Genomic DNA, 12191 nt, shown 5'->3' on the forward strand with positions numbered 1-12191 from the left:
CCACTGCCCCCCCGCCCCCCGCCCCGTGCATCTGGCTATGTTGTGGGTTCTAGAGAATCGAACTGGGATCCTTTGGCTTTGCAGGCAAATGCCTTAACCCCTAAGGCATCTCTCCAAACCCCAAGCTCATTTCTTCTTAGCACTAAGGAATGTCCCATTGTTTGGGCAGACCACAGTCTACTGAAGGACATTCTGTTTGCTTCCAGGTTTGGGGGATGATGACGAAAGCTGCTATCAACACCTATTTGCAGGTGTGTGTGTGTGTGTGATTTGAGTTTCTCTGGGTAAATTAAGTTGTGTTACTGTTGGATCATAAGGCAGGGGTATGTTTAGTTTCATAAGATGCTTCAAACTATCTTCCCAAGTGGCAGCACCATTCCACATGCCCAACAACGAGTGAGAGTTCTGGTGCCCTCTCCACATATGGTCAGCATTGGGGATTTCTGTCATTCTAATCAGTTTGCAGCCTGTCTTGCTGTAATGCTCATTTCCACCTGTTTATCTTCTTCTTATCACCCCCCCCCTTTTTTTTTTCAAGGTAGGGTCTCACTCTAGCCCAGGCTGACCTGGAATTCACTACAGTAGTCTCAGGGCGGCCTTGAACTCATGGAGATCCTCCTACCTCTGCCTCCCGAGTGCTGTGATCAAAGGCGTGCGCCACCACGCCCGGCTCTTATCCCTTTCTTTACTGCTTGCATGTGTCTGCTGTGGGGTCAGGGGTCATGCAGGGCCCCATGTGTTTCCTGCAGAAGCTGGAGCAGAATCCCAGCTGTCTCACTCTGTCACTCTTCCACCCATTCTTTGTTTGTTTGTTTGTTTTTGGTTTTGCCGAGGTAGGGTCTCACTCTAGCCCAGGCTGACCTGGAATTCACTCTGTAGTCTCAGGGTAGCCTAGAACTCATGGCAATCCTCCTACTTCTGCCTCCCAAGTGCTGGGATTAAAGGCACTACAACCGGCTTTTCAACCCATTCTTATTTGAGCCAGAGTTTCTTACTCATCCCAAAGATTGCAGTTTTTCATGAGCTCTGGCAACTCTTGGGTCTCTGCTCCCTCTAAGACTGGTGTCACAGACATGCATGACCATGCCCTGCTGTTTATGTGGGTTCAGGGGATCAAACTTGAGCATTGTCTTAGGCTCCTCAGGCCCTCATGTTTGCCTAACCACTGGCAATCTCTACAGCCTTGTTCTGGTCCTTTGCCCATCTTTAAGTCAAAGTTTCCATATTATAAGAAATGTTTGTCAAAGGAGAAAGTGGGGGGGGGGGAGAGGGTATTAACATGGGATATTTTTTCATAATCCTGGAAAATGCTAATAAAAATTTTAAAAAAGAAATGTTTGTATATTTTGAGGAATAGTCCATCAGATATGATTTTTACAAATATTTTTTCAAAATATTTTATTTTATTTATTTGAGGAGAGAGAGAGGCAGGCAGATAAATAGAGAGAGAGAGAGAAGGCATGGTAGGGCTTCTAGCCACTGCAGACAATTATAGACACATGCACCACCTTCTGCACCTTGGCTTACATGGGTACTGGGGAATTGAACCTGGGTCCTTAGGCTTCACAGGCAAGTGCCTTAACCACTGAGCAATCTCTCCAGCTCTGCAGTATTTTTAAAATATGTAATTTATTTATTTATTTGAGAGATAGAAAGAGATAGGTAGATACACACACACAGGGAGAGAGAGAGAAAGAAAGAGAGAGAGAGAGAGAATGGGTGAACCAGGGCCTCTAGCTTCTGACAATAAACTCCAGATGCATATGCCACCTTGTGCATCTGGCTTTATGTGGGTACTGGGGAATTGAATTTGGGTTGTTAGGTTTCATAGGCAAGTGCCTTAACTGCTGAGATATCTCTCCAGTCTGCCTTTTATGTCTTTCTTAGCATGCCTTAAAGATCTGTATCTGAATAAATCACACAGCTGTCATTCATCTTTTCCTGTGTTAGCCAGGACATACCACAAAGAACTTTCCACTCTTCGTGAGTCTTGCCATGGATCTTCAGAGCTCTGAAAGCCCATAGCACTGTTACTTTGATGTGCAGTCTATTCTGCAGAACTCATTTCTTTTAGTGGTGAGCATTATTTAGAAACTAAGAACTGAGGCTAAAGAGATGGCTAAGTGGTTAAAGTCTAAAATATGAAATGCTTCACGAATTTGCATGTCATCTTTGCACAGGGGCCGCACTAATCTTCTCTGTATCGCTCCAATTTAAAGGCTGCTTTTTTTCACTTATTTGCTTTTTTATTTATTTAAGAGAGGAGGAGAGAGAGAGGCAGAGGCGGATCAAGAGAATGGGCATGCCAGGGCCTCCTAGCCACTGCAAAGGCACTCCAGATACATTTGCCACCTTGTGCATCTGGCTTTATGTGGATACTGGGGAACCGAACCTGAGTCCTTTGGCTTTGCTGGCAAGCACCTTAACCACTAACCCATCTCTCTAGCCCAAGACTCTTGTTTGCAAAGAGTAACAGCTTGTCTTGGGTTCAATTCACCATACCCATTTAGAGTCAGATGCACAAAGTGGTGCATGCATTTGGAGTTTATTTTCGGTGGCACGAGGCTCTGGTGTGCCCAAACACTCTGCCTCTCTCTCTCTCTCTCTCTCTCTCTCTCTCTCTCTCTCTCTCTCACACACACACACACACACACACACACACACACACTGTCTCTCTTTCTCTCATAAATAAATAAATAAACAACAAATGAACTAATAAATACCAAGAATTGGTTGCTAGGCACACCCATCACTATGGGCTGTCCTTGTGTTTAGGCCCTTTCAGAGCACAAAGCTAGGGGGAAAAAGTGGCAAGTCATTAGTTTAGACCAATACCTGCAACAAAGTCAAATCCCACTAGCTCTCCCCATACTCTCACTTGCCAGACATAAGGCCCCTCTCTACAGTGAGGTTCTAGGTCCAGCCCATCGGCGGGCTTCCTCTAGCTCTGGGCTTCTTGTTGGCCCAGTGCAGTAAGAGCAAGAGCAGCAGCTGGTCCACCCACCGCAGCCTGGCCCAGCGGGTTTTGCCTGCTCCCCATCAGGGAGCCACAACCACTGTGCGCACCGGGTGCTGTGAGCCCCATGTTCAGAATTGGACAACTGCCACGTAAAAGTAACCACGTGCCAATCCCAGGGAGGAAGGGAAGAGAGGATAGGCTCAAAGGAGGTCTGACACTAAGTCCAACTTCCTCTCAAGTGAGATGCTCTGGGCTATATAGGCTTGAGGCTGGTGTTGGCCGCTGCTGCCTGATGATGGTGGCCGCAGTGCCCAAGAGCTACTGGGCTGCTCACTCCACACCAGCGACCAGCTTGCAGATGCTTTTCCAGATGCAGTGGCCCCTGGCGGACACCTCAGCTCCCCCCACACACGCACACATTCACACAAGGACACACACTCACAGAAGCATGCTTACACAAGCACATACTCTCCCACCATGGGCTGACATGCACGCACTCATACAGGCACACACACACAAGACACATACTCACATTCACAGATGCACACACTCAGCTACACACAATGCACTTGTGCACACATGCTCACTTGCACCCACACAAACACAAACACATGCATGGCTCCACTGAACCACACAGGCTTGTTGTGTTTTCTCTACAACAGCTGAGCAGGCGCCACACACCAGGAGCTAGAGAAAATGATCAGAGGAGTGAGTGAAGGAGAAAGAGACCCGGGTGGCATGGCTGTCCTGTGGGTCAGCCTTCTCCCCATGAAGAGGGAGATGAAGTGGGGAGGAAGCTCTGTCATGCACTGGCTCCTTGCTGTCCCTAAGATGTAGCCCTCATCCTGAGATCCTAGGAGGTCACTCAGTATCAGCTTCCAGAACCTTGTGGGACTTACCTGACGACATTCCTGATGTCAAACCCAGGCTGGCACCAGGAGTCCATGAGGGCCAGCAGCCTCCTCTGGAGGTCCGGGAATCCAACCACATAGTTCTCAACCAGGTTCATCTTCGCCTGAAGCAGCAGTGGGGTGCTCATCTGCAGGACAGAACAACCTCAGGACCATGATCGGAACTACAGGCTCACGTCTCACCTACAGCCCATGAGAGCTCAAAGGGCCTGTGGGCGGCCCTCACAACCTGCCTGTGCAGAGGTCAGCCAACAGCAGAGCACCTCAGGGTAGCATGCAGAGGCAGGCTCTGTCCACCCCAGCCCCTGCCCAGTGCCATGACCCTGTACATGTACGCCTCCATATGCAGGCCTTGGCCCCTGGCGGGCTCTGAGGTCCTCATTATCACACGACCAAGGATGACACTATAAGAGGTTCAGCGGTGACTAGCTGGGCTCGTCATTCTGGGTGGAGGCAGACTGAGACAACTCACCTGGTGGTTACTCTAATGGGTAAGAGATGTTTCCTACAGGCGCGTGGAACATGTACCGCACCATAAGACTGCCCAGGAAGCCCTGAGGAAAGTTCCTGCTGTGCTCCTGGGTCCTATCAGCCATTTCTAAGCATGAACCAGACCTTAATAGACAGCCCCCTCTCACGGGTCTTGCGGAAGACCCCTGTTTGCCTCCCTTAGCCCATGGACACACGTGCCAGGCTATTCAGAGCCCAGAGTTGGACAGGGGCAGAGAGAGGGCCAGTCCTTAGGCTGAGCCTCCAGCCCCTAGCCCTGGCTCCCGCAGGGCCTGAGCTGCACGTATGCCAGACATAGTCTTGCTGGACCCACTCAGCCCTTCTGTAGTGAGCAGAATGGGTGGGGCACACTCGGTCACGCCCTCACAGAACTGCAACCAATCTACCATCCCTGTGGATGCAGTGGCTCTCAGGGCTGCCACCTGTCCTGAGATCCCCAACTGGACAGAATGACTGGCTGCTGTGGTGCGTCGAGGAGTGGGTACACACGGCAGGCCTCAAGATGAAGGCTGCCGCATCACGGAGACCTGAGCGTCCACCGAGACACTTTCTCTAGCACAGGGGGCGTTGCGGCACTGGACTGAGCCCACTCCACAGTGCCAGGGCTGCATGGACACCAGTGCGCCAGGCACAGCTGGGGCTGACTTACACAGGCGAGGCGGCTTGGTGGCTTCTGTTCATACGCTGCCTTGCTCACGCTGGGCCTTGGAGGAAGCCTGGGGTTCAGCGGTGGGAGACCCTCCCCAGGCCCCACCAGACCCTCTTTCTGGAGACCTGGGCTTTGTCCAAGTTGGAACCTGAACCATTTGCATGAGAAAGACATTTACCTTTTCAAACTCCAGCTCCGGCTGCAGCTTCAATCTCGTGCCCAGTACGATTGCCTGGCAACACACAGAAATGATGACACGTGCCCGGGAGGGGGGTCGCAGCACGACAGGGATCTCCCGCTCCCTACACTGACACTGGCCACCACAGGCACAGTCAGGGTCCTTCTCATGTCCCAGCAGTGTGGCTGCTGGGTTAAGGGGGCTGAAATCCATTAGGGTCTCAGGACAGAAAGCCTCTTGCACTGACTCAGCCAGTCCCTAAGGGTGGGACAGGTGGCAGGGGGGACTCACTCACCCATCCTGGACCCCCCAGAGTCCTGCTCCGGGTTTGTAAAGGTCAGGCAGTAAGGGTAAGAGGCCGGCATTGACCTACAGCTGTCCCATCCCTCCCAGGGTCATCTGCCCAGTCAGTAGAGAGAACCAGCTTGGCCAGTCCTAGGTGCTTGCAGCAAGGGGGACCAGTATGCACCACATGCCCTGGAGGCCTGGCAGCGCAATCCAAAAGCAAGACCCACATCCCAAATGTGCCCTTTAGGTGGGGTGGTGGCTGGACTGGAGGGCCTGTGGTCAGAGCTGTGCCCCGCCCCCCAGGCTTGAGATGATCACACCAACTATACCAGAGGAAATGCTATACACAGCCTGGGCATCTTTGGATGAGGAGTGGATGCAGCCCCATACCAAACCTGCCACGCTGATGGGAACTTCCCACCATTGGACAGGGCAAATGCCAGCCCTGAGCGCCCGCACGTACCGCAGCCTGGGCTGCTATTAATAATTTCCATATATCACGCTCCCATTATGAGCAAAAATAACCGGTAGGAGGACCAGCAGAGCTGCCCGGCACCCTGCCCCCAGAGCTCACACAGAGCCCAAAATAGCGGCCTGGGAAAGGCTGTGCGGCTCCAGCCCCGGGGATGTGGGCCGGGGCCTTCCCTGCGCTCTGACCCGGCGCCTCCACAGCCTGGCCCGAGTCCAGGAGGCTTGGCCTCACCAGGCCCAGCGGGGCGCAGGGCGTGGGAGGGTCTCAGGGTAGGGGGAAGGGATGTGTGGCATAGAGAGGGGTACAGGACATGAGGAGGATCTTCAGGACCCAGGGCTGGGGGAGGGGGTGCAGGGGTTACCAGGCGACAGTGTCACACCAGAGCTTTGGGGTCTTTTGGATCAGAGATACCTTCCCAAAGCTGCAGAATTCTAAGGAAACTGGGGTACATGTTCAGTACCCCACAGACCATGGCTACTCAGAGCCCCTCAAGTCCTCCCTCCCACAGGCTCAATCTGGGCTTCACTGGCACTGGGGTGCTAGTAGCGGAGCTATGACCCACATGCCTTTGGCTTCAAGCTCTTTGCCAGTGACTGGAAAGGGGAGACCGGGTGGGATGGTGAGGGGCAGTGGGCCAGGGTCCTCCACTGCCTCCACTGCACTCAGTCCCCTAGAGGTCCTTCTTCCCCAGACCCAGCTCTAATGGGTTCCTACCCACAGGAGACTCCTCTGACTAGTGGGGGTGGCCCCCTGGCAGGGTGTGCTTCCTAGGGGTGGTATTCAGGCCCCACCTGCCAGAAGGGCTGAGACATGGAGGGTCCCCAGCTGGGAGCCTTCCACCAGTACCACAGCCACAGAGTTTGGGGTGCCCAGCCTCCTCCTTTTTCTGTGGGTTATTCGGAGCAGCTTATCTACCCAACAGGACCTCTCCGTGCACCTAGGCTGCCCTCTGGTGGCCAGGTGGCCTTGGTGTGTGCCACAGCAGTATGGCCAGCGCGCAGGGAGTGGGTTCTCTGAGCCTGCCTGAGCAGGGGCCAAGACAAGAGAGGCCCTCGCTTGGCTCCACCTGACCACTGCCAGGCATCCTTACTGACCTGGTGCAGGCAACAGAATCGACTCTTCCAGGAACCCTCATTGTGGCCTTTCATTGGTGTCAGGGCCAGCTGAAGATGGTTCTATTAAGGTTTCAGCTGGAAATTCTCTGAGGTCGTGGAAGACCTGTGCCTGGTTAAGTGGAGACCTGGAAGGCTTAGGGGTGAAGGAAGGTCACCTGCTTTCCCAGAGCCCAGACAGAAGACATGACGGAAGCTGTGGGGGTGAGGGTAGAGGTCTGGACCACAGGCCCAAAAGAAGTAAAATCTCAGCTGGGCGTGGTGGCACACGCCTTTAATCCCAGCACTCGGGAGGCAGAGGTAGGAAGATCGCCATGAGTTTGAGGCCACCCTGAGACTCCATAGTGCATTCCAGGTCAGCCTGGGCTAGAGTGAGACCCTACCTTGGAATAAAAAAGAAAGAAAGAAAGAAAGGAAGGAAGGAAATCTCAGGATTGGGAAGGGTTGATGAGGGTCAGTGATGTTCTCCTTGCACCTGGCATGACTTCCTGACTTTGCTGCTCTGAAGCAAGGAACACCTGGGGTTGTCCAGCCGGGTCAGGGAAAGGCTAAGAGGACCTTTGGCCAGACAGGTCCAGGGGCAGTGGCTTTTAGGAGAATGATCCAGAAAGTCCAGAGGGGCTCAGATAGTAGCTTCTGGATGAGTTCCCCATCTCTCTCTGGCCCACCAAAGGGCAGGAGGACTGGGCAGGTGCCCAAGCTGGCCAAGGCCCAGGCTGAATGGCCCAGGATCCCAGCACCAGCCCAGCCTCCCACCTCTGTACAGGCCTGAAGCCAAGGCAGTCTTTTTTTTTTTTTTTTTTAAGCAAAGCTATCTTTTTACCTTGATAAGCTGTTTAAAAAATGTAAATAAAATAACTCAGTGGACAAAAGCGGGCATTCATTCTGCCCAGAGCCAGCGGCTGCCCTCAACATGAAATATCGCAGCACACTGAGTCGTGAGTTCTTGCTAATCCGGGCGGACAGGCCTGAATGGGGCCCCTTTCGACGGCTTGGTGGTGGGCAGTGGAGCATGCACCGCCTGCCGGGCGGCCCGGCTTGGGGACAATGGCTTTTCTTCCCAGAAGGGGCCTGTGTGGGACAAGAGCCCCCTTTGTGTAGGATGCCTGCCTTGGAGCGCTAGGGAGGCACATTCAGTGGCCCCAGACACTCTTTGAAAGGCTGGAGTGTAACAGAAGACGCCCGAAACACTAGCCTGCCTTCTGCCTCCCTGCTCTCTCCCCAGGCACAGCAGCCATTCAGCCTCGAGAATAGCCCTGCACCACATGAGTGGCTAGTTCTCTCAGTTCTGCATTGTTCCCAGACTGTGGCCATCTTGGTTCCTCGGTGCTCTTCACAGGCCTCAAGAAGAAGAGAGGACAGGTGGGACGAGAGGTGAAACCACGTGGGTTCTGGTGTTGCCCATGCACTGGTCTACCTCCCAGAGAGGCCAAGGTGGCCCCTGATGCCCAACACTTACACCCCAACCACAAGGGTAGTGGCTCTGAGGCAGTCCTCAAGTGAGATAACCCTCTGGGCCCTGGCAGCAATGGGATGGAGGTGATGTCTGAAATGGTAGCCTCATGGTGCATGGCAGGCACACCGTGGGCTGCACCCTTCAGAGGTGTCTGTGGCCATGCACCAGGGTCTGTGCGTCTCGGGCAACCCAGGAGCCCTGAGGTCATGCTGCAGTTGCAACAGCCGCTGGGAGCCTCCTACTGATCCCCAAGGCCTTTTACAGTCATAGCTGAGAGTGCCTGGTCAGGCTTAGGACTTCAGGTCTCAGCTTTCCTCTCAGAACCTCCCAGACTTACAGCATCACTGGTAAAGAACACTGGGAACCCCCAAGCATACAAGTTCTCACCCAGAGGCTGAGGCTGCCAAGTCCCCATTTCCAGAGGTAGTTGGTTCGGGGCGGCCCTTGAGTGGACTGCCTCCATTCTGGGCCCTGTGTACCCTGAGTCAATGCAATGTCCCAAGACCTTGCTGTAGAAGCTGGGAGGGGGCCCTGGGTAGTAGGCCTGTCACCGTCTCTTCCTCTTGCCTCTTCAAGTGTTTCTGCTGGGAGGGGGCAAGGGCAGCTGCTAGGTTCAGGCCAAGGCTGTGTCTGGCACCCGACTGGCCGACCAGTGAAGATGAATGAATGCACCAACAAAGGGGCAAAGGAGTTGAGGGTGGTCTCTTGGCCCAGGTAGATTGGGCTCTGCTGCATGTCACTATGGCTGGCACTCAACAGTATGGCAGGAATGTGGCTGGGCTGTCAAGAGTGTGAGGGCCCCTCTGGGCATCCTCAAGAAGGAATCTCCCAGGCCAGCACAGAGCAGAGATCTGGGTAGTCATGTAGGGTGTGGCTTCCCCTTTCTTGGGTCAAAAAGTGTGAGGAGGGCTGGAGAGATGGCTTAGCAATTAAGGTGTTTGCCTGCAAAGCCCACAGACCCAGGTTCAATTCCCCAGTACCCATGTAAGCCAGCTGCACAAGGTGGCACATACATCTGGAGTTCATTTACAGTGGCTAGAGGCCCTGGTGTACCCATTCTCTATCTGCCTCTACCTTTCTCTCTCCTTCCTTCTCTCAAATAAATAAATTAATTAAAAAATATTTTTTTTAGACTGGAGAGATAGCTTAGTGGTTAAGCGCTTGCCTGTGAAGCCTAAGAACCCTGGTTCAAGGCTCAATTCCCCAGGACCCATGTGAGCCAGATGCACAAGGGGGCACATGCATTTGGAGTTCGTTTGCAGTGGCTGGAGGCCCTGGCGCGCCCATTCTCTCTCTCTCTCTGCCTCTTTCTCTGTCACTTTCAAATAAATAAATAAACATAAAAAAAATTTAAAAATATTTTTTAAAAACAAGATGTGTGAGGGGTTGGAGAGATGGCTTAATGGTTGAGTGCTTGCCTGTGAAGCCTAAGGACCCCAGTTCAAGGCTTGATTCCCCAAGACCCATGTAAGCCAGATGCACGAGGTGGCATATGCATCTGGAGTTCGTTTGCAGTGGCTGGAGGCCCTGGTGCACCCATTCTCCTTATCTACCTCTGTCTCTCTCAAACAAACAAGTAAATAAACATTAAAAAAAAAAAAATGTGTGAGCTGGGCATGGTGGCACGCACCTTTAATCCCAGCACTCAGGAAGCAGAGGTAGGAGGATCTCTGTGAGTTCAAGGCTCCCTTGAGACTACATAGTGAATTCCAGGTCAGCCTGAGCTAGAGTGAAACCCTACCTCGAAAAACAAAACAAACAAACAAAAAAGATGTGTGAGGGGCTCCTGGAACCTTCTAGGAGCAGAATAGCCAGTCCTTGAGACCCACCACCCCAGACCCACACCATGGAGAGGCACTTACTTCTTTGAATTTGCCCTCGTGGTGGAGGTGGTGAACATGAGCCAGGAGGGGGCTCTTATCTGTGTCCTGCAGCTGGAAGATGCTGACCAGTGGCTCCACCAGACGGGAAGGGCTCTCCACAAGGACCTCGATTGCTCGGGCCTGCAACTGTTTCAGCCTCGAGCTCTGCTGGAATACCAAGATCCAGACTCAAGTAAGAGCGGCCCTGAGGCCAGGGACATGGAGCATGGCCTGGGCAGGCACGTGGAAGAAGGGAGAGGCCTGGGCTGGTTGTGGGGGGCGGTCAGTGCATGCAGCCTGGGCCCTCAGGTGGAGGTGGTGGGAAGGTGAAGGGACCAGGCCTTGTCTCTGCAAATGGCTTTCAGAAGGCTAAGCTCACAGGTAGAACTCCGCCCACCATTTGCACGGCGCAAGCTCGGTGGGCTACAGTGGTCTGGTCAGCTGGGCAAGGAACTCAGTGTGGTGGAGGCAGGGCAGGGCTCATGACACACTGGCTTACCTGGGCTGGCCCTGGGCACGGCTGTGTCTGCAGCCAGCACCGCAGCTCACAGACTACCCAGGCCTGCAGGGAGGAGCCCTTCTTTTTCCAGCCCTGGCTGCCCTCTAGCATGTCCAGTAGTCTGGCCAGAGGGTCATCCAGTGCAGCAAACCCCCTCCAGGCTTCCTCTCGGAGCTGTGGAGACACAAAACCTTATTGTCACTTGGTCTCTGTTCATGTTCAGAGCCCCTTTGCAGCCCTCCCCATTTGCAGAGGTTTTTTTTTTTTTTTAAATTAATCTATTCAGAAGGTAACTGTCTCTATTCAGCCACCATCCATGCCTCTCCATGACTTTTCATGCTGCTGAGATTCCGTTCTGCTCCGCTGCACGCCAAGGCCCTGGGCCCTGGTCATTGTCTGCACTAATTATCCCATAAAGACAGAAGCTTGTTCTGGGCTGGACAAAGGGCCATGCTCAGCCGAGGGGCGGCCAACGGCCGGGCCACAGCAACAAATTCACAAGTCACTGTGTGCCAGCCTACCTGAGCTCACACTGATCCAGTGAAAGGAAAGCTCTAGAAACTGAGTGTCCAGAAACTGAGTGTGACAGTGTCTGCCTTTGGCCTGTTTTCCTAAACTACAGATTTGGAAACTAGGAACTGGAAGGAGAAAGACTAGATGTCTGGGGTGGCCCTCTGGCTTCATGGCTTTCGCCTGAATCTAAGAACCAGCCAAGGGATGAAAGCAGTCCTTGCCTGCACTTTATCCATGTGGACCTCTGCCCCTCAACACCGCTCTGAGCTGTGGAAGCCTCTGAAAGACCACTCCTCAGGTGGAGCTGCGAGACTCATTCTCAGAGATGGGCCCCTGATCTACGGCCCACGCAAAGCCCAAGGCCACTCCATGGGGTGCAAGCCAGTGAGTTCCCTGTGCCAATGGGAACTTGCTGGGAGGCCTGGGGTGGGGTGTTGGTGCTTTGGGGACCGGAGCAGTAGCTGCCTGCTTCTCTGAGAGGTCTGAGGCCACCAGCTGGGGCCAGCTCACTGCAGCTGGGCCTCCATAGAGTGGGTGGGCTTCTGCTTTCCATGGAAGGTGGGAAGAAAGTCAGCAAGGATGGGCAACAGTTACTGCCTTTTTGCTCATGAAAAGGAAAACTCCAGAAAGATGCTGTTGTGGTCAGCCTAGTTGGCCTTCCTACTATCCAAGTGCAATCCCATCCAGATTTCAACAGATGTTCAAAGGGCAAGGGACTCCACGTTGTGGCATTGGGAATGTAAAAGATGAAGTTCTTCCCACTCCCAGCTCCATCTCAGGGA

At 53.4% G+C, this 12191-nt stretch overlaps 1 protein-coding gene and 1 pseudogene across 5 annotated transcripts in view; both read right to left on the reverse strand.

Moving 5' to 3' along the window:
• Exd3 (exonuclease 3'-5' domain containing 3) overlaps positions 1-12191 on the reverse strand; it is a 100233-nt gene that overhangs the window by 51684 nt on the left and 36358 nt on the right. For 4 of the 5 annotated variants that reach the window (XM_045142331.1, XM_045142330.1, XM_045142334.1 and 1 more), the window contains 4 exons: positions 10897-11070; positions 10398-10565; positions 5208-5261; positions 3859-3998 (listed from right to left, as the gene is read on the reverse strand). In XM_045142331.1, the coding sequence (XP_044998266.1) occupies positions 3859-3998; positions 5208-5261; positions 10398-10565; positions 10897-11070 (536 nt within the window). The remainder of the gene's footprint in view (positions 1-3858; positions 3999-5207; positions 5262-10397; positions 10566-10896; positions 11071-12191) is intronic. The other variant, XM_045142332.1, reaches the window with a different exon arrangement.
• LOC123458315 lies at positions 2136-2224 on the reverse strand (annotated as a pseudogene).

The sequence above is a fragment of the Jaculus jaculus genome, chromosome 1 (assembly GCF_020740685.1).
Source record: "Jaculus jaculus isolate mJacJac1 chromosome 1, mJacJac1.mat.Y.cur, whole genome shotgun sequence".
Classification (NCBI taxonomy): Eukaryota; Metazoa; Chordata; class Mammalia; order Rodentia; family Dipodidae; genus Jaculus; species Jaculus jaculus.